Source organism: Nuphar pumila, chromosome 6 (genome assembly GCF_984573655.1).
Source record: "Nuphar pumila chromosome 6, dmNupPumi1.hap1.1, whole genome shotgun sequence".
NCBI lineage: Eukaryota > Viridiplantae > Streptophyta > Magnoliopsida > Nymphaeales > Nymphaeaceae > Nuphar > Nuphar pumila.
The window spans coordinates 100,462,695-100,483,948 of NC_143254.1; the positions used below are offsets into that span (position 1 = coordinate 100,462,695).

Below are 21,254 nucleotides of genomic sequence, written 5' to 3' on the forward strand. Positions count from 1 at the left end.
TGCTTTTGCAATATTTTCATGTAGGATCATCTCTAATATGACATGAACGTGAAGACGACATCGAATGATCTAAAATAAAACAAAACCAATTAAAAAACTCAATAAGAAGCAAAAAATAAGAAGCACCAAACACACATTTCCCCGAAAACACTCAATAAAAAACAAAGAATAGGGATTTTTACCTTAACCCACTTTCTTGAGTGAAAAATGGTGAAAATGCGCTATTGATAAAATCGCAAAAGCCCTCTCTCTTGCACACAAATCGGCCCCCAAATCAATCTCATGGAACCTAGGATGCATGAGTTTTGTTCTAACGGACTCTAGACATATGGAGAACTCGGCCCTCAAGAGGCCTTTTAAACCCAAAATGAAAAAAAGACAACTTTCAGTCCTTTTTAAATGCACCGACATTGTATCGTATGATACACCCGATACAAATACGATACACACTCGTATCACGATACGAGTGTGTATGGTATCACAAAACATAAAAGTAACGATAGATATCGTACTGTCATGGGCTAAACTTCAAAGGCCCGTGCGGCGTTGGGCGAACCTTGACCCAACAAGCCTTAGCGAGTTTCAAAAGCGAACACAGTGGATCTTTTTGAAAGCAACAAGTGTGCAAACAGTATTGCATACAAACACACAATTATAAGGGGCAACAATCATATAGAGCAAAGAGAGAAGGAGAGAATAGAGGGGGAGAGAGAAACGTTCAATAATAATCAATTCATTGAACACAGAAAATATGCAATAGTGCCACACCATAATCTCATTAAGGGAAATACAAAATTACAGATATGTAAGTCTACAAACATGACAAGGCCAAAAGGCTGTTGTGAGCTACGCAGGGCTTTCTGTAGGCTATTATAAGGCAAAAATTGTGCAAAAAGTTTGGGCCTAACATTCCCCCCCACCTAAGTTGTCGGCATCCTCGGCGACAGGGCCAATGCTTCATACTCATCCACTGTTGAGGGAACTGGTGGACATTCTTCGCTTTCTCCCAACTGGCTTCTTCTGGCAATCCTTTCCACTTGACTAGATACTCTTTGATCTGTCCTTGACAATTGTACAAATGATCCATGAGGTATTCTACTTTTTTGGCATCAGTTGTGCAGAGAGGTGCTGACGCTTGTGTCAGCTGGCTGCGGTTGTTGTTTTTTTCATCGGCATGGAATGACGGATGTGGAAGACTGGATGTGCTTGAAAGTGCGGAGGAACTTCGAGCTTGTAGGTGAGGTTGCCTACTCGCTTGATGATAGGGAAGGGGCCTTTGTATTTGTGGACAAGGCCCTGATGGAGACCCTAGAAGATCTTGGTTCTCTTGGTGTACAACTTGACCAATACCAGGTCTCTGACTTTGAACTTTGTAGGGTGACGCGCTTCTGATCCGCCCATTTCATCCTCTTGGCAGCTTTGTGCCGGAACACCTTGGCAAGCTCTGTTTGATCCTGCCAGTCTTGAGCAAAACGGTGGGCAAGTGATGCCTTGCCCTTGTAGTCCACCGCGATGGTGTGTGGCGTCTGGGGCTGTTCTTGCCAACTCAAAGGGACTATGGTTAGTTGATTCACACTTCTGTAGGTTGTGGGAGAACTAAGCGACGTCAGGAAGGTTTACGAAGTCTTTTTGATTTGAGCCTACAAAGTGTCACATATATTCTTCAAGGAGAGTGTTGGTTCTCTCTGTTTGGCCATCCGTTTGGGGGTGAAAGCACGTTGAAAAGTGCAACTCCGTCCTCAACAATCGAAACACTTTCCCAGAACTTCCCTGTAAAGTGCGAGTCACGGTTGTTGATGATGTTATCTGGAATCCCCCAGTTAGTCATAACCTGCTTCACGAACAATTTTGTGACTCACTCAACTGTACTTGTGGGCGGCATCGACATGAAGATGGCATGTTTTGAAAACTGATCGACCACTACAAATATCGACCAGAGTTGTTAACCTTCGGTAGTCCCAAAATGAAGTCCATGGAGATGCTCTCCAACAAACGACTTGAAATAAGAAGAAGTTCTAGTGGTCCTGCAGGCTTTTGATTACTCAGCTTATCCTGATGATAGATTAGGCAGGTATGAACGTAATCTTCAATATCTTCCCGCATAAAAGGCCAGAAGTAGGCCTGTTCCACTAAGGCGAGCGTCTGATGTTGCCCAGGGTGCTCTGAGTACCAGGTATTGTGACACTCCTTGATCACCAATCTTCTCAATGACCCCTATTGCAATACAAGAGCACAACCGCCCTTAGTCGCCAGGAGGCCGTCTTGCATCCAAAATATCTTGGTTGTCCCTTGCTGAACTAGGGTCACCAGGTTTTTGCTAATGGATCAAACTGGATGCCTTCCTGAATGCGGTCGAGGTGGTCACTTTGAGGCTGAGCAGACGAAGCTTGATCCTCTTGTAAGGCCGCCAACTCGACCTTTTTGCTTAGTGCATCGTTTACGACATTGGTCTTTCCAGGCTTATACTCCAAGACCATGTCAAACTCTGCTAGAAACTGTTGTCATCTAGCCTGTTTAGGGCTAAGCTTCTTCTAAGTTTGAAAAGTAGCTAGTGGCTATATTGTTTGTCTTGACGATGAATTGAGATCCCAGGAGGTAATGACTGCAAACCCGCAAGCAATGCACAACTATAGTCATTTCTTTCTCGTGCACGCAATATCGTCGCTCCACATCTTTCAGTTTGCGACTCTCAAAAGCGATGGGGTGCCCTTTCTGCATGAGCACTCCACTGATTGCAAAATTTAAAGCGTCTGTGTGGACCTCAAACGTCTTTGTGTGGTTGGGCAACCTCAATATTGGATCACTGATAACAACCCTCTTCAGCTCATCGAAGGCTGCCTGACATGCATCCGATCAATCCCAATTTCGATCCTTCTGAAGCAGATCTGTGAGAGGGGCACATGCTAGAGAATACCTCTTAATGAACCAATAGTAATTCACGAGTCCCAGAAATGACTGCAACTCCGACATAAAGGAGGGCGACTTCCACTCAACAATGGCGTGGACCTTTTTCTGGTCCATTCGCAACATGCCACATCCAATACATGGCCTAAAAACTCGAGTTTCGTTTGCTCGAATAGGCACTTCTCCCGTTTCACATATAAATCGTTATCCTTCAACAACTGAAACACAATACACAAGTGATGCTCATGATCTTACATATTCTTACTGTAGACAACGTTGTCGTCCAAGTAGACGACTACAAGCTGGTCCAAATATGGGTAGAAAATTTTGTTCATGAGGGTCGAGAAGGTTGCATGGGTGTTCGTCAGACCAAGCGACATAACTAAGAACTCATATGCGTCATATCTCGTCAAGAATTTAGTCTTGGGTTCATGTCCTACGATCCTGGCATACCAATATCCCAATCGTAGGTCTAGCTTCAAAAACATTCGGGCGTTGGTCGGTTGATCGAACAGGTCAGCGATTAATGGTAGAGGGTGCTTGTTTTTTACCGTCACCTTGTTCAGCGCCCGATAGTCCACGCACAACCATTGGGACCTATAATGTTTCTTATGAAAAAAACACGAGTGCACCAAGTGGTGCCTTTGAGGGATGAATGATGCTAGAGGCCAGCATATCATCTAACTGCCTCCACAACTCTTTCAACTCTGATGGAGCCATGTGGTATGGGGCCATAACAAGGGCTTTGTGCTCGACAGAAATTCAATCTCATGATCTACCTCCCTTCGAGGAGGCAATCTCTTCGAGAGCTAGGGAGGCATTACCTCCTTAAACTCCTTCAACACGAGACCTGTTCAAGCGAAGTGTTTGCTACTCGGAGGGCCACCAGGAAGGTGTCATCTCCTTGCTTGATGCCCTTCTTCAACATAATCGAGGAGATCGTTTGCATCTGCGAAGTGCCAACAGGATGAGAAAGGACCATACAAGGGCATCACTCATCCATAATAGACACCACATTCAAGTAGGGCGTGACATAGGCTTTGTTCGCCTGCAAGAACTCCATGCTGAGGATTACCTTGAAATCGTCGAGTGAAGCTATCAAGAAAATGGTTGTGCCCAACCAATCACCCATCTTGAATCACATTTTTCGCCTCACCGATGATTGACTTCACTTTCGAGTTTACTGCTTTCATGCGGCTCACCTTCTTCGTGGACTTTAAGCCCAACCACTTTGCTTCTTCTTGGGAGATGAAGTTGTGGTGGCACCTGAATCGACCATGGCCTCAGTGGCCACCCCGTTCATGATGACATCCATGTACATGAGTGCCTTGTTGGACGCAGGCACGCCAACACTCGATTCCTTGAGTGCCGCACGCACATGAGTGCCTTGCTGGACGCAAGCACGCCAACACTCAATTTCTTGAGCACCGATACTCTTTGTAGAGCACCCATCCTTGGTTGATCCTCTAGTGGGTCTTCTGTCAGAGCTGCTTTTGCAACCCTATCATCATTCCTGTTATTCTTACTGTAGTTTTTGTTTTCGCCATACCGTCCTCGATAATTTTGGTTTCGATTGTGTTGACGATTATGCCCTTGGGCATTCTGTCTGTCGTTCCTATTGTCATTCTGTTTCTTATCTCTAGAAGTTATCTTCTTCAGCTGTCTTCCCTTGAACTCAGGTTTATGCTGAAATTTTGAAAGTACTGCATCTGGTAAGGCGCTAGCAAGATCCCGAGGTTTCTACTTTCGCAGCTCTTTCTCGGCCCAAGGTTGTAGTCCCATCATGAAATGGAGGAGGCGATTTGTTTCTCCCATATCTATAATCTCCAACATAAGGGTTGAATAGGTCTTGATGTAGTCATGGATCAACCCAGTCTCCTTCAGGCCCGTCATTTTCTTATGCGCTAGATAATTGGCGTCTATAAGAAATGACTTTTCAACTCTCTTTTGAAGTCATCTCATGTATCAATGACGCAGAGTCTTTTCTTTATGTTGTTGCGTCTTCTTCGCCAGCAAATAATGGCGTCATCAGCCAACCGCGTTGTGGTGGTTCAAATCTTGATCGCTTCATCCTCTATATAACTTGCTTCGAGGAGTTCCTCCATCTGTCATAAAAAGTATTTCTACTTGGCATTGTGAGCACCAGTGAACTTCTTGGGCTTGGGAACCTTTAGACAGGTAGTCAACGTCTCGATTGCACCTTTACCGCCAGTCACTGGCCGACGTTCCAGAGCTAGAATTCTCTGCTCCAAAGCCTGGTTCTTCTATTCCATCCTTAACCCTTGATCCCTTACGGTGTCCGATTCTGTAACGATCGAGTTCACTCTATCTTCGAACAAGAGAACCCTTCTTTGGAGGTCTTCATTTGCAGTCTTGAGCTCGTCATTGAGCTTTCGATAGCTGACAGAGTCTTCAAACACTATAGCGTTCATCTCCTGCATATCCAGCAAGAGTCTTTCCACCAATCTCTCTAACTTGGTGGATTTTGCTTAAGGAGTTTCCCAAGCTTCTTCGGTGGACATCTCAATCCCCTTTTATTTCTTGCTCTTTGGCTTCGGTGGTATCACCACACCAAAATCTTCAAAAGCCATGATCAATGATTGTCGCTTGGTTGAGCGAGATTCGATACACTTCACCTTGCCCAGGGTGAACTAAGCTCTAGTACCACTTGTCACGAGCTCAACTTCAAAGGCCCGTGCGGTGTTGGGCGAACCTTGACCCAACAAGCCTTAGTGAGTTCCAAAAGCGAACGCAAATGATCTTTTCAGAAGCTACAAGTGCGCAAGCAATATTGCATGCAAACAAACAATTAGAATGAGGCAACAATCACATAGAGCAGAGAGAGAGTAGACACAGGAGATAATAGAGGGAAAAAGAGGAGCGGTCAACAACAATCAATTCATTGAATGCGGGAAATATAACCACAATCTCATTAAAGGAAATGCAAAATTACAGGTATGGAAGTCTATACAAACATTACAAGGCTGAAAGGCCGTTGTGAGCCACGCAGCGCTTTCGGTAGGTTATTACAAGGCAAAAACTGCACAAAAAGTTTGGGCCTAACAGTACGATACGTACAACCATGTTATGAAGGCTGATCTTTGCATATCTTGGGTTCAAGTCAACATTATAAAAACAAAAGAGAAATAAACCTAAACCTCAAAAATTATACTGAACAAATTTAAACTCCTCTATAAGATTGAATTTGCGCCCTTCTTAAGTTGCTACGGTTATTATTGTTTATATTTTAGAGTTAGTGAAATACCTTTAAGGAGGAATTCACGTGGATGAAGCCCTAATTGGCCCTACACTATAGTGGTAAACCCCAGGAAATTGGACTGGCTCCACAATGCTGCTCCATACCTATCGCAGGATTGATCTCGTGGGAGTTCAAACTCACGACATCCTGAGCCTCTAGACATCCCAATGCTTGTCCTAACCAATTGGGTGATCGTATGGGGGCCTGAAATATTTTCTATTAATAATTATAGTTTTTTATATATTTTTTTAACCTTGTTCTTGGATATCTATTGAGGCTTATGCTTTCATTCAGATTTTCCAAAAGTGCTTCAATATGCCTCACACCTTTGAGAACCTTGATTTTATCAGCAACAGATAAAAGAAGAAAAATTATACCTTGGGTAGTTGAGATGCATTCATAAAGTGTATGCTGTTGATTGTAATAATTAAAAAGTTAGGATGTTCTTTCTAAATAGTTTAGTTGGGTGGGCTGCTTGTAATTTTCTGATTCTTTTATTTAGTTCTATGCTTTGGTAGGATGCCTGTAGACGATCCTCACCCCCAATACTTCTAGTTTCTTCTAGGAGTACATTGTCCACAATCTTGGCATTATTTTTTTGGGTTTCTACATTTTTTTTCATGATTTTAATAGTCCTCTCTTGAATTTAATTTTTTGTTTTATGGGTGTATATCTGTTTTGTTGGCATTATATTAATCAAGAAAACATGTGGTAGCTTGGAAGACATGGCAAATCACCTTCAAAACCACATTTAGCAGGCTATTATTATTTTGGAGCCAAAACTGGGTTGATGCAGCTGTTTGGATGGCACATTGACATCAACCTTGTTCCAGTGAACCTGTGTCTTTTTTTTTCCTAAAAAAGAGTAGAACTTTATTAAAAGGTTGCAAGATCCCACCATAAATTATATACATAGGCAATCAAAGCAATAAGGTAAAGAATCAATAATAAAAATTGAAGCTAACCATCACCTATCCACTGTAAATGTGTGTTCTTTGCAAAACAATGTTTTGAGAGACATAAAATTATAGGGACCTAGAATTTTTTCAAGGTCAAACCTGTTTATAGGGCCAACCCCTCTCTGAACACCCCGTTCTCTCTCAAACTAGATTCCATTGTCGAGCCATAGAAAAGGTCAAGATAATGCTCTTGATCCTTGATGGCACCGGTCTGACAAATTTCAATCTTTCACTGTTTGGAAAAATCTTCTGCCATCTTTCAGTTATAAAACTGCTAGAAAATCCAGCCTCTTTGGTTAGATCTTCCAGCCACCAGTTTGAACAAGAAAATGGCTGGATGGTGAAGAAGGGGTCCTGATCATGATTAGGTAAAATCATAGTCACCTATATGGTTGGTATTTTGAAAGTATCTCAATATTATCGGTTTTTCTGTAAGAGTGGATAAAAACTTCAAAATATCGCCATATTTTCAAAATATGGGTGAAAACATAGATGTTGCAATATTTTGTATATTTTGGAACTGGATTCTTGGAATTTCTTGATTTTGCTGCTGGTGTTTGATCATGTACCTTATGGCTTGATCAAGTTTGTACTTTAGTTAAACCATTCTTAGCCTGCAGAACTTGTGTTAGCAAGTTCCAGCTAACAATTTTAAAAATTTGAGTATGATCTGTTTATGCAATGCTAGGTCGGAGGCTACACTAATTGGCGAGTAGCATTCTGGTTAGAAGCGTGCTTGATGCTTCCATTTGCTATTCTTGGATTCCTGATTAGACCTCTGCAGTTGAAAGGTGGAGAATTTCTCATCTGCAAATTCTTGAAAGGCTCTTCCTCTGTCATTGTTATTACTTCCTCTCAGCTTTGAAATATGCATTTAGTTGTTCTTTTGATGAGTATTCTGCAATTTATTATAGGCTTCTTTTCATCTTCCAAATCATCAATTGTGCCAAACTTTCAGGAGACATCTACAGACGTACAAGGTTTGCTATCTGCATTCAATATTGAAGACCGTTGTATTATTTGAATGTTTTCATTTGACAATGGTTTTTGTTAGTCTTTCCTATATAATCTATTTTGCTTACTCTAGATGCACAAGTGCTAAAGACTGGTGAGAACACATCAAATGCAAGTGATGCTAGCAGCTTGAACAAATCTGCTTGGTATGTGGATCCTTGCACTCAGTGTTGGATATAATTGCATGCATCGGGGTTCATTCAATCCTGATTTGTTAGAGATAAGAGTATTGTGGTTGATTGTTACTTTGTTAAGAGAGAAGATAACATGTAAAGCTGTTACACACCTCATTTGAAATCTAAGGTCCAACTAACTAATATTCCCAACATGATATCTGGAACAGGAAGCCTTTACAACATGTGCATGTTAGGCATAATAGATATTTTTGCACCAACTTCAGTGCAGTGTTGATGGGAATGTAAGTATTCAATAAAGAATTAGCACATTCTTCCTTTCTTATGAGCTCCATAGTACCATACTCCTTTCAATAATTTCCAACATTTTTGTGTTTGACCCCAAACACTGCCGTGCAACATATTTGACAGAAAACTCCAGTTTTCACAATTGTGTTGATGCCAATTGAGGTTCTCTGCTTTTACAATTTCACCTTGTATACAGTTATACTCTGTCTTTTGATCTTAATAAATCTATGAAGTAAATCATGGAAGATATGAGGATTGTGTTCTATTTCTCTTAGAATGTGATTGCAGCAGATAAACCAGAGTTAACAAATATATAAATTCTGCAAAAGATTCTCCGGATGGATATAAGCTCATAAAGAGAACAAATAATGATTGATATGTAGATACCACGACCAAGTCACCAAACAGTAATAGGAAATTATAATGTCTCCTCATATATCTCTAACAAATTTCAACTATGCATGTTCTTCACTCAAGATCTTGAAGAATAAAGCCTTGAGAAATCTTTTATCATGCATACTTTGATTGAATCTAATGATTATATAATATATAAGGTGGCCTTAATTCTTACTTGAACTTTCAGGCAAACAACCTACTGTGAGTGGGATGTTGCTTATGATCATTCTGGCAGCAAAATCACAGCAAATATGGATTGTCTTTTTGTTGTTCAGATAACTCACATCCTTTTATCAAATATCTGTTCTTGGTACTTGAGACATTCAGAAGGCTAACAATGTTATTTTTTCTTAAATTATGTTCCTTTTAGGTCCAGGAATGCATCAAAGGTTATGAAGCAAATTTCAAGGTTCTGCAATGATCTAAAAGTACTTCTAGCCGACAAGGTTTATGTTGTAAATGTTTTAGGTACTTGTTTCCATCCATTATTTTTATTCTTTTTCTCACTTTGTCGTGCATAAAAGTTCATGATGCTACAACTAGCATTAACTGAATCATTCTACCATTATAGATTTACCTTCATTTGGAGTATACGTATTTCTGCAGCTCATTACATGGATCCTGATGAGCATCCTAATAACTGCATTCTTTTTGTAGCTCTTTCAAATAATGTAATTCTTCGTAGAGTTTTTCTGAATACATCTCAATAATTAGTATCAAATCAATTGATGCGCATGCACAAAGCTACAAATTCTCCCGTATAGGTTCCTAATGTTTTATATATATATATATATATACACACACACCCGATAGGGGTATTTTAGTCAATATACTCGATAGGGGTATTTTAGTCTTTTTACATAGTTGTTTCTAGAAACAACTATCTTAATCTTTTTTGTATTTTTTCTCTTTTATTTTTTTTTATTTTTCTTTGTTAATATGCATTGGGGGTCCCAACATAGAGTCAATATAACTAACATAGTTTATGAACAACGTGGAGTTGAAGATATGTGTCAATATAGCTAAATTATGCAAGGCAAACAAAGCATGGTTTTTCATAAAAGGTATATACACCCAAAAAGACCTTGCGAGACAATTTTTCTTTAAGAAAAAATTTGTACCATTAAGCAAAGGGACATGAGCGTCCGTGATTATTTTAGCACTCTTAGCCCTTTGTAGGATGAATTGTCTCTTCTTGAACCCAAATGAGTTGCAAGTGAAGATGTTGAACTTAGAAGAGAACAAATGGAAAAAGAACACTTTTTCAAATTTCTATGTGGACTTAAGACCCAAATATGAACAAGTTAGATCCTCTCTCCTCCATCGATCTAAGCCTCTTCCCTTAGAGGATGTCGTTGCCGAAATATGCCAAGAGAAAACTCGTCTTGGCATGATAAAATGAGATGAAGTCTTAGCCGTGTCCAAGGCCGACAATCATGTTAAAACTTATAAGCCTTCACACTTTGGGAGGCAAAATGGCTATAATGGAAACTATAGGGAAGCCATTGCCATCGTTGCCATGAACATGGACATATTAGGCCAAATTGTCCCTAGCTAAATGAAGCTCCCAAAAACAAAGTTGCTTCGGTCGAAGAAACTACACCAAGGAAGGAAGAACCAACTAAAGGAAATGATTCTTTTTCACTTGCTCAACTATCAGAGGCACTTCAAGTTCTACTCAATTCTCCATCTACATTGGGTGCCGTCATTGCCTCTTCCTTTCCTCCGGGTATGTCTTCTTGGATCCTTGATTCGAGGGCTTCTTTTCATGACACCTCTTGAGAATGGTCTATTCAAACTATTTTCTAATTCAAAAACCTCTTGTGTTTCAACTGCCGATGGAACATCTTTACAAATTAAAAGTGCTGGAACTTTAAGTTCTTATAATTTTTTTTGTGCCAAATGTTAGAGTTCCACAACTAAAATCTAAATCTTCTTTTCGTTTCTTAAATATCTGATCATGGATGTGGAATCTCCTTTTCATCTAAGGATTGCTCCGTGAAAGATCTTCAATCCAGAAAGCTGATTGGGCAAGGCCATAGGAGAGAGATTTCTACTACATGAACTATTTAAACCTTCCTACCAACTCTTTTTATAATTATGTCCAAGATAAAAATATTGAAACTTGTCTTAAAAGACTTGGACATTCAAGTTTCTCTAAGATGTACTTTTTTTCCTTTGCGAAAAAATTTGTAACGTGAAAAATTTTGCTTGTAAGGATTGTATTTTTAAAAAAATGAAATCCAGACTTTTTTCGAATAGAACTTTTGTTTCTAAGAGACCTTTTGAATTAGTTCATTCGGATGTTTGGGGACCTTCTCCTGCCATATCAAAATGAGGATACTTATTATGTGATGTTTATTGATGATTTTACCGGATATGTATGGATATACTTTCTTAGTTTAAAATCCGATGCCTTCTCATTCTTTAAAAAAATTTACATGATTGTCAAAAATCAAATTTCAAGCAGCATCTCTATTCTTAGATCCGATTCGAGTGGTGAGTATTTATCAAATGTGTAACGCCCCAAAATTTTAAACTTGCGAACCTTTCAGAAAACAGGCAAGAGACTAGAAAAAATCTCTTTCCTCTAGAGTTTGTTCATAAAATCAGCAGAAGACTATTCTTTTGTTAATTCAGAAGGCAAGCTGACAACTTTGGGCACGTTAGCTAAAAGAACCAAAACTCATAAAATTCGGATATCCCAAGGAAAATCCGTTACAAACCCAAAATATCCAAGACGTGAGGTAAGAGCAGAAAGAAGAAGTCTTGAAGCCATCTTGTCATTGCGCCATCGCTCGTGGTGTACCTAATCATCACCTGTATCCATAGAATGAGTTAGTTTCGCGAAAAACTAGTAGGTGCACAAGAGAGACTATAGGAAACTGAATTAAGTTCATTTAATTCAGTATGCTAAGCAGTTTGAAGCAGATATGCAGTTAAACATGTAAACAATGCAAACGGGTAAGTAGTGCAAGCGGGTAAGCGGTGCAAGCAGGTAAGCAGCGCAACTGTCAAAACGTAGCAAGACGATTCATTTGATCGTAAGCTGTAAACTATCACACAGCAAGCTTGTTCTCGTTCTTAGAACGGGGTCTCTGCATCTAATCATTATCAGGTCATCGTTCGTCGCTCTCACTACTTCTAACCAACGCTTTGTCCTGAACCATCTTAAACTATTCCCATCTCTCAAGGCTTTACGCAGCCATCTGTCACCGGTTATGACTCACCTAAGGCGTCATACTTTCTCAGAAAAACCCACCCTTCCATAGAAGGTCCAAAACATGATCATGATCTAAAATCGCTAAAGATCTGATTCTCACATCAGGGTTCAACATGTAATCATGCTAAAACAGAAAGCCAAAACTATAGATTCATAAGTGGCTATCGCAAACAATCTCGGAAGATCATCACAGCTCACCATAACTTTTTATGGTAATCAAAATCACAAGATCCACGTCGGATCGCTAGGTCTAAGAAAAAGTACAACCTCACAAGGAATTACCACCTTAGAGGGTATACCTAGTCTTGGACGACACACTTCCTCACAGGAGTTCACCGTCTTTGCGACTACCCACTCTTGGACAATGTACCTCCTCACATAGATTCTACCGCTCTAGCCGGGTTATCAGATCTAGGAAATGTACAACCTCACAAAGAATTACCGCCCTAGAGGGTATACTTGCTCTTGGACGACACACTTCCTCACAGGAGTTCACCGTCTTTGCGACTACCCGCTCTTGGACAATGTACCTCCTCACAGAGATTCTACCACTCTAGCCGGGTCACCTGGTCTTGATCATACATAGCCTCACAGAGAAACCTTTGGGAATTCGGTCCCCAACAAATGCCATATCCAATGAAAATCATTGTCATACACGCATCAACACAAATGACTGCTCTCAGGGTCGATAGCCATTATTACAATCAACAAGATCAACGCCGGATCACCTGGTCTGGGAAATGTATAACTTCACAAGGAATTCCGCCCTAGATGGTATACCTGGTCTTGGACCATACACTTCCTCACAAGTGTTCACCATCTTTACGGCTACCCGTTCATGGACAATGTACATCCTCACAGAGAATCTACCACTCTAGCTGGTTACCTGGTCTTGATCATACACGCCCTCGTAGATAATCCTTTGGAGATCAGGTCTTCAACAGATACCATACTCAGTGATACATGCATCAATACAATCGATTGCTCCGAACAATTGATCGCTCTTGGGGTCAGTAGCCACAATATGAGCACAAGCATGTATATCAACAATATGCATCGTATCACTTCACATGGTAAAACAAAACACAAGATCACCCATTCCTCCAATAAGGTTCCATGAACCATGAATATATTATCGCATACTTCCAACAATTTTTATCACATGGCATATCAATCACATTACACAGAAACATATAATACTACGCATCGTGTTATTGTCACAAGGAACATTGCAATCCTCAAATAGGACATCAAAGCATGCGTAAACGACATATGAGAACACGCAGATATGGCAATCCAGCTGATTCTATAGGCGAAGAGTAACTAACTCTATCCGACAACCAAACAAAACAACTCAATAAGACAAGCACTCATAACAATGCTTGCGATACATACAATTACCATCAAATGACTCAGTCCATCAGCAAGTAATTAAATTAATCGTAAGGCATAAACCATTGCATCGTAAACCATTCATAAGCTATACATGATAAGCAATCATACAACAACGGTTATATCACAATATGTAAGCAACTTATAAGACAAATGACCACATCAATCCTAGTTGCCACCAGTTCGTAGATTACGAGCTGTATGCAATCACATCAATCATAAGAGATGCAAGCCAACAAGTGTTACGTTACAACAAGCACCAAGCAGTTCGACCAAGGGGTAAAACAAGCAATTAACCAGTGTGAACATACTTTATGTTTCGATATTACTGACCTGCGGGTACGCGCAGGCAAAACGTAGAAACAATTGAGACTAGTTCAGGCGTCTGTTATTCTATGTATTTTCAATAACTCGAATAGCTAGTTGAGTCCGCTCCTAAAAGGATGACTTTAGCCAAGAGAGGATTCCCCAAAGGTAGGTAAGCAGTGCCACAGATGCATCCAACTTCTGCAGAAGTGTTAGCTAACTATTATAACCCATTTCCTCTAACTCCAATGACTAAGGAGGCCGGATCATTGCTCGTGGGGTGGTTGTTAACAACCTGTCCATTGGAGTTTTGTACCGCTCTGTCATCTCCCTTGACAGACAACAAGAAGCGAATGGGTGCGTTAAGGGTTTCTTGATTAACGACCCATTTTATGTTGTGGTCTTTAAACCACTTAAGCATCTTTCCTGTGAAGGCGAATAGTACAATTTTATGTGATTACAACATTGCGCATTTAGCACTGTTCGAGGTCGTGCAACCGTCTCATCCGATCATCGCAGTACTAGCGTGTAGTGCACGACTACAAGTACTCTAGGATGAAAGGGGTATAGCTCCTCAATAGAAGCCTCAGCAGAAGTGTTTCACAAAGATTAATGCTTCTCAAACTATACTTTGACATTCTTTATCTTTTGAAACAGCCAACAGCTTATGCCAACATTTGGCATACGATTTTCTAGAATCTCATCCGCTATCGGGGTAGCTACATGCCTCGCATGACCACGATGATGCTTCAAAAGCGTATGCAATGGGCGAGAACCTGAGCGTCATCTGCAATAGCAAGGCAGTAACAACATATATGCAAAAGCAAGAGCTTGGGCGCAAAGCGCGATGACAAAGTAAAGACTGTAAGCAGGAGCGCAACGCAAAACCTTTGCGTAATGCGCGACGTTGAAGTAAAGACTGTAACTAGGAGTGCAACACAAAACCTTTGTGCAATGCACGACGACAAAGTAAAGATTGTAAGCAGGAGTGCAACACAAAACCTTTGTGCAATGTGCGATGGCAAAGTAAAGACTGATAGAAAGTAAAGGACAAGGATCGCGAATCCGCGTCCTTGAGTTAAGTGCATACTCGTATAAATATATATATTTGTATATATATATATTTATTTAATGGTCATTTTTAGTTTAATTGAACTTAATTCAATTATCCAAGTCCTCCGTGCAATCTTCTCCTACCTTGGAGAGTTGCAAGCTTCCTGGTGTCTGTGGGTGTAAACAATTGACGGCTTGGGTCGTGGAGCGCGCGCAGAATCCGTCGTACGAACTGCAGAAACGACAGTCTTAGCACGCTAACACCAAAAATAGAAGGTCAGGGACACTGCCATCGTCCTGACATGAAGGAAGCAGAGGCAGAGACATTGTGCCCCTACGCGCCTACTATCAGTGCAAGAAGCAGGGGCTGCGAGCCCTTGTTGTCAGCGAGAAACAGGGATGCAACAAGGCAGCAGGATGCGAGCGACAAACGGTGGTAGAGGCAGGGAACCTTGCTCCCCTCATGCTGAACAACAAAGAGGGCTAGGGGGTTCGGTCCTCTGCCATCTCTGTAAAAGGGCAGCGGCGACGACTCTGTTCTGTCCTTCAAAAAGGAAACAAAGACAGGGGACGAGCCTCTGTTTACCAAGCAGAAACAGAACACAGGGAGGGCTCGACCCTCCCCTACCCAGCAAGCATAGGGCGACGGGAAGGAACCCAGTCCTCCCACCGTTCCCACCAGTCGAAGAAAAGACACAGGCAGGGGGCTCTGCCCCGCCCTGCCTGACGCGAAAGAACAACGACAGGGGGCTCTGCTCCCCTGTCGGTCGAACCAATGAGGGAGACAGGGGGCTCCACCCCCTGTCGGTCGACCCAAAGAGAGAGGCAGGGGGGGAGTCCCCCTGCCGACAAGAGGCGACGACAGGGGGCTCCGTCCCTTGTTGGTCGACTGAACACGGAGAAGAAGAAGACGAGTGTGCAGGGAGGAGCTCGACCCCCTCCTCTGCCAATACAGGGAACAGGGAGGGGCTCAGCCCCTCCCCTGCTAAAAGTGGGCACAGGGAGGGGGTTCGACCTCTCCCGTGACCACACGGGGAGCAAGGAGCAGGGAGGGGGATTCGACCCCTCCTTTCCCAATAGTGGCACAGGGAGGGGGGCTCGACCCCTCCCTTAGCCACTGGGAGAGAGAGAGAGAGAGAGAGAGAGAGAGAGAGAGAGAGAGAGAGACGAACGAAGAAGGAGAAGAGGGACGAGGGGAGCATACCTGGAGGTCGTCGGAGCGAAAGGCGGTGGCGGTGGGTCGCCGGCGCCTTCGCAGCAGAGAGAAGGAAGGTGGCCGACAACTTTGATCGCCGACGACTGTGGTCAACGCGTGGGGGAAAGAGGGTGAGTATCAGGGAGAGAGAACGAGAGAGGAAGAAGGGGGCGGGGTTCTCTTTGAAACCCCTGCCTCGCTGTCTTCAAAAGACACGGGAAGCGGTGAGGCTGTGCCCGATCGCCTCTCCTTTTGGATTCGGGTCAGGTCCAAATCTGGATCCGACCCGGATCCAACAATTTTTTTTTGAGGTTTTACAAAATGAGTTTCAAAATTATTTAGAAACATATGGAATTTGTCATCAAAGATCATGTCCTCGAATTCCCCAACAAAATGGATTTTCCAAAAGGAAACATAGACACATCTTGAAAACCACTAGGACACTACTTATCTCTAAAGAAATTTCGAAAAGTTTTTCAGTCAAATCCTCTTTAACATCAACCTATTTAATAAATAGAATGACTTCATCATCTTTGCAAAATATATCTCCCTATGAAAAATTATTTGAAAGAACACCCGACTTCAATAGATTAATAACTTTTGGTTGTAAGTGCTTTGTACTTTTTCCTAAAAGAGATAAATTGTCTTCCGAAGCTATTGAATGCATGTTCTTAGGTTATGGAGAAAACAAAAAAGGATATAGATGTTTTGATCAAAAAATAACAAACTATATGTTTCTAAAGATGTAACCTTTTTAAAAAATGAAAATGGTTTTGAGAAGACCAAAGACAACAATGAAGTTGAATATACCTTTTTATTTGATCTTTTACCACAAGAAGAGTTAGTCTCTTATGATAATTCTTTGAATGACGAAGGGGATATTCCTTTAAGTATTAATAAAAATGATAATGAAAATATTGTGGAAACAATACATATAAGTGATGATATTGTTAATAGAGTTATAGAAACTTATATTCGGCGGGATCAAAGAAATCCTATAAATGCTTTAGAAAAATATTCCCAAGGTTCAAACCTAGAGCAAACTTCTCTTAGGAGATCCAATCGTATTTCCAATCTACCAAATAGGTTCGTATCCTATGACATATTAGCACCAAAATATAGGTCATGTCTAATTGCATTACATTCATTTCATGAACTATCGCATTATAATGAAGCAAAAAATTTTTCCCAATGGGTTGAAACTATGAACTTAGAACTTAGTGCTCTTGAAAAGGCTAAAACTTTGGAAATAACTTCATTACCCATAGAAAAGAAATCTATAGAATGTAGAAGTTTTCAAAGTTTAGACCAAAAGTGATGGGTCTTTAGAACGTTACAAAGCTAGACTAGTGGCTAAGGGATATTCTCAAGAATATGGTATTAACTACAAGGAAACTTTTGCTCCCGTTGCCAGAATGATTAGTGTTAGAACCCTCATAGCTGTTGCAACTATTAAACAATGGCCCATTTATCAAATAGATGTAAAAAATAATTTTTTTAATGGTGAATTAAGTGAAGTTTACATGGATCCTCCGTTGGGGGTTTGCATTGGAAACGAAAAAATTCTTAAACTTAAAAAAGCCTTACATGGTCTAAAATAAGCCCCAAAAGCTTGATACGATAAATTTAGTAATGTGATGACTCATTTGGGTTTTCATTCATGTTATAATGATACTACACTTTTTGTGAAAAAATACAGGTTATATGGCGGTTATTCTTCTACTTCATGTAGGTGATATGATTATCACTGGGAGTGATAAGCAAGGAATCAATGACATTAAGAAAATCTTAAAAGAAAGTTTTGATATGTTTGATTTAGGATTCTTAAGATACTTCTTAGGTATTGAAGTTGCATACTCTCCCAGAGGGTACATTCATTCTCAAATAAAACTTGTAGCTGACATTTTTAAAAAGTCTGATATTTCAGATGATAAGAAGATAGAAACCTCTGAAGTCATTAATGTCAAATTGAGGCTGAAAGATGAAATTTTACTCAAAGATCCTACCCCTTACCGTCAACTTATTGGATCTCTTATAAACTTGTCCATCACTCAGCCAAACATAGCTCACACAGTTCATTCATTCAGTTAGTTTCAACATGCTCCTACCACTGTGCACATGAGTGTTGTCTTAAGAATCATCAGATACATCAAGAATACCATAACCAAGGGAGTTTTTCTTTTCTCATTCTCTTCACTTGATTTGTTTGCTTATACTGATGCTAATTGGGCAGGAAATCCCAATGATAGAGTATCAACTATAGGTTTTTGTGTGTTTTTAGGTGACTCAACGATCTCATGGAGATGCAAGAAGCAACACAAAGTATCGCTATCCTCAACTGAAGCCGAATATATGGCCGTTACGACCAGGGTGCTCGTGTGGCTTCAAAGTCTTCTCAATCATATGGGCATGGTCATCTCCACACCTTCGAAGACATGCTGTGATAAAAAAAGTGCAATTTACATCGCAAGCAACCATACCTTCCACAAGCGTACATATTGAGATGGACTGTCACTATGTACGTGCCAAATATCTGAGATGCACATCAGAGTACTAGTTGGCGGACTTCTTCAGCAAAGCTCTTCTTGCTCCTCGTTTTATTTTTATTCTTAATAAACTTTCGGTTATCTCCCCGTAAAGTTTGAGGGAGGGTGTTAAAATATATGTATATATATACAATATACCTGATAGGGGTATTTTAGTTTTTTTACATAGTTGTTTCTAAAAACAACTATTTTAATTAGGTAGATTCTTTTTTGTTTTTTTTTAATTTCTTTTTTTTTTCCTTTTTTAATATGCACTGGGGGTCCCAACATAGAGTCGTTGGGGCCCCCAACGGTATGACCGTTAGGAGCCCCCAATGGCCTCTCACTCTTGATTTGTGTATAAATAGAAGACTTCACCCCTTGTATTAGCAAGCATTCCAAGGCTCTCTCTAATAAAGATTTTATTTCTTTTCATGCTTGTGTAGCTTTTTTAGGTTTTTGTATTGTCGCTTGTGGACTTCTTGCTTGTATTTCTCTTGTGCCTTAGTGCTTGTCCATTATTGAACTTTGTGAATGCTTGTGCATTCTTGGGTTATATTTTAGCATACTTCATTACACCTAATGCCATATTACTTGAGTGAGAGGGTATCATCATTTTTAGGATATCCTTTTCCATTTAGCCGTGGGTTTTCTCCATTATTTGGAATTGTGCTTGGAGATTGATGGAAAAAGATGCATTTGAGATTGTCCTATAATGATTTAAGGTGACTAAGGGGGAGCAGGTTAATATTTCATACTAACAATTGGATGAAATGCCTTTCTTTTCGTTTTTTCTTTTTCTAGAAAAGAGAAAGAGTTGCAAGGTCATGAAATTTATTTAAGCCAATGGGCTTAGACCTAGTAATGTGTCAAGAAATTTGGTACAAGTTGTATTGCACTCCTTGATAATGAGATCTGTGAACAACCAGTGAGGGATGATCATGACTAAGTTTAAAAGTTGTTTTTGCCTTCACTTTTTTTTTCCCTGTTTTCCTTCTTTTCTTCTTCCACCTCTCGCCCCTTCACCCTCTTCTTCTTCGTTTTCTTTTTCCTTGTTCCTTCTTTTTCTTCTGTTTTCTTCTTTATTCCGTATATATATCTATGTTTTTCACAGGTATATATAGTTATATACTATATATATTATATAATTATCGATAATCTGTGTTTTTCGGAGATATATAGTATATATAACATATAATCTGTGTTTTTCAGTTATACATATATGTATGTATATATATTGTCACGAAATGGCACAGAATCTGAGATATAAGAAAAACAAAAGAATAACAACAATTTAACAAACATAAATGAAGTCCAAATGCATTCTCATAATGCATTTGTCTAGATACAATAAATCATACATAACCATGAGAAAAAACAAGACATAAAAAATTAAATATTTTATTAATGAGAAATATTCACACAAATAAACAAGTCAACCTCAACTGCAATACTTATGCGCACACACACACACACATATTTATATATATATATACACATCCCCATCCTCTCTCACGTATACAACAAAATGGATGAGCAATATAGAATAAGACATAAGTGTTAGAGCTAGCCTTAACGGTCAAACTAGCTGTTAGCGCAAATCCCAACAACTAGTTTGACTATGCAAACTAGCCATTAAAGCAAATCCTAATGGTCAAACTAGCTGTTACAAACCCCAACGGCTTGTTGGACAATCTCATTTGACCAAAAATAAAAGTAAATAAATAAATAAAATTACAAAATTTAGTTATCTTAAATAATGACTAATATTAATAAAAATAAAAACCCTATTATAATCTAAAAGTATACAATAGGTATACTTATCCTAAACTATCCTTTTTCTAAAATCTAAATCACAATAAGTATATTTTAGTATACTTGGAATTACAATGAGAAAAAAATACAAAGAAAAATACCTACAAGTATACCTTGGTATACTTAGGTATATGATACAATGCATATTTCTTAACACCCTCCCCTCAAACTTACGGTGGACAACCGAAAGTTCGCAAACAAAATACAAGGGACAATAATAGATTTTCAGTGGCTTCAAACAATAATCTTTATGGTGAGTCCCTCAAGAACAATAGATTTTCTAAACGAAACTGCATGATCATTATTAAGAATCCGATCTTTCAAATCTCTAAGGAGATTTATCCCATTCCATGACTTTGATTAGATCTTGCATTGAGATAACGACGCAATACAACAAACTACAACAAAAAGGATTATAACAGTATATATATATATATATATAACTATATTTTAACACTCACCACCTCCCCTAAGAGCACCAACACCTTACCCGTGAGGATGACACCATTTGTTTTGCCTTTTGAGCTACTAAAATATTTACATATATCAAAACTAATGCCTTATATAATTATAAGAGCCGAGCTTCTCATTTATGTGAACCGAGCTTGAACCCTTGTACAAGCTCAACCGAGTTTGAGCCGCTTAAACAGGCCATATCCAAGCCCAGCCTGAGCTAGCTCGGTTAATTGTGTAGCCCTATTCAGTAGTTTGTTAAGTTCTCGTGGGTCATAATGATTCTACTTAACAAGCTTGTTCAAGGGGAAGGGATTAAATCTCTCTGTTTGTGAACT

The 21,254-nt window shown here is 39.9% G+C and overlaps 1 protein-coding gene across 2 annotated transcripts in view; it reads left to right on the forward strand.

Moving 5' to 3' along the window:
- The window catches only part of LOC149835408 (putative sphingolipid transporter spinster homolog 2), a 61,319-nt gene that overhangs the window by 23,167 nt on the left and 16,898 nt on the right, over window positions 1-21,254 (forward strand). The window contains exons 7-11 of one of the 2 annotated variants that reach the window (XM_090008482.1): window positions 7,811-7,913; window positions 8,037-8,102; window positions 8,210-8,282; window positions 8,480-8,554; window positions 9,325-9,422. In XM_090008482.1, the coding sequence (XP_089864608.1) occupies window positions 7,811-7,913; window positions 8,037-8,102; window positions 8,210-8,282; window positions 8,480-8,554; window positions 9,325-9,422 (415 nt within the window). The remainder of the gene's footprint in view (window positions 1-7,810; window positions 7,914-8,036; window positions 8,103-8,209; window positions 8,283-8,479; window positions 8,555-9,324; window positions 9,423-21,254) is intronic. The other variant, XM_090008483.1, reaches the window with a different exon arrangement.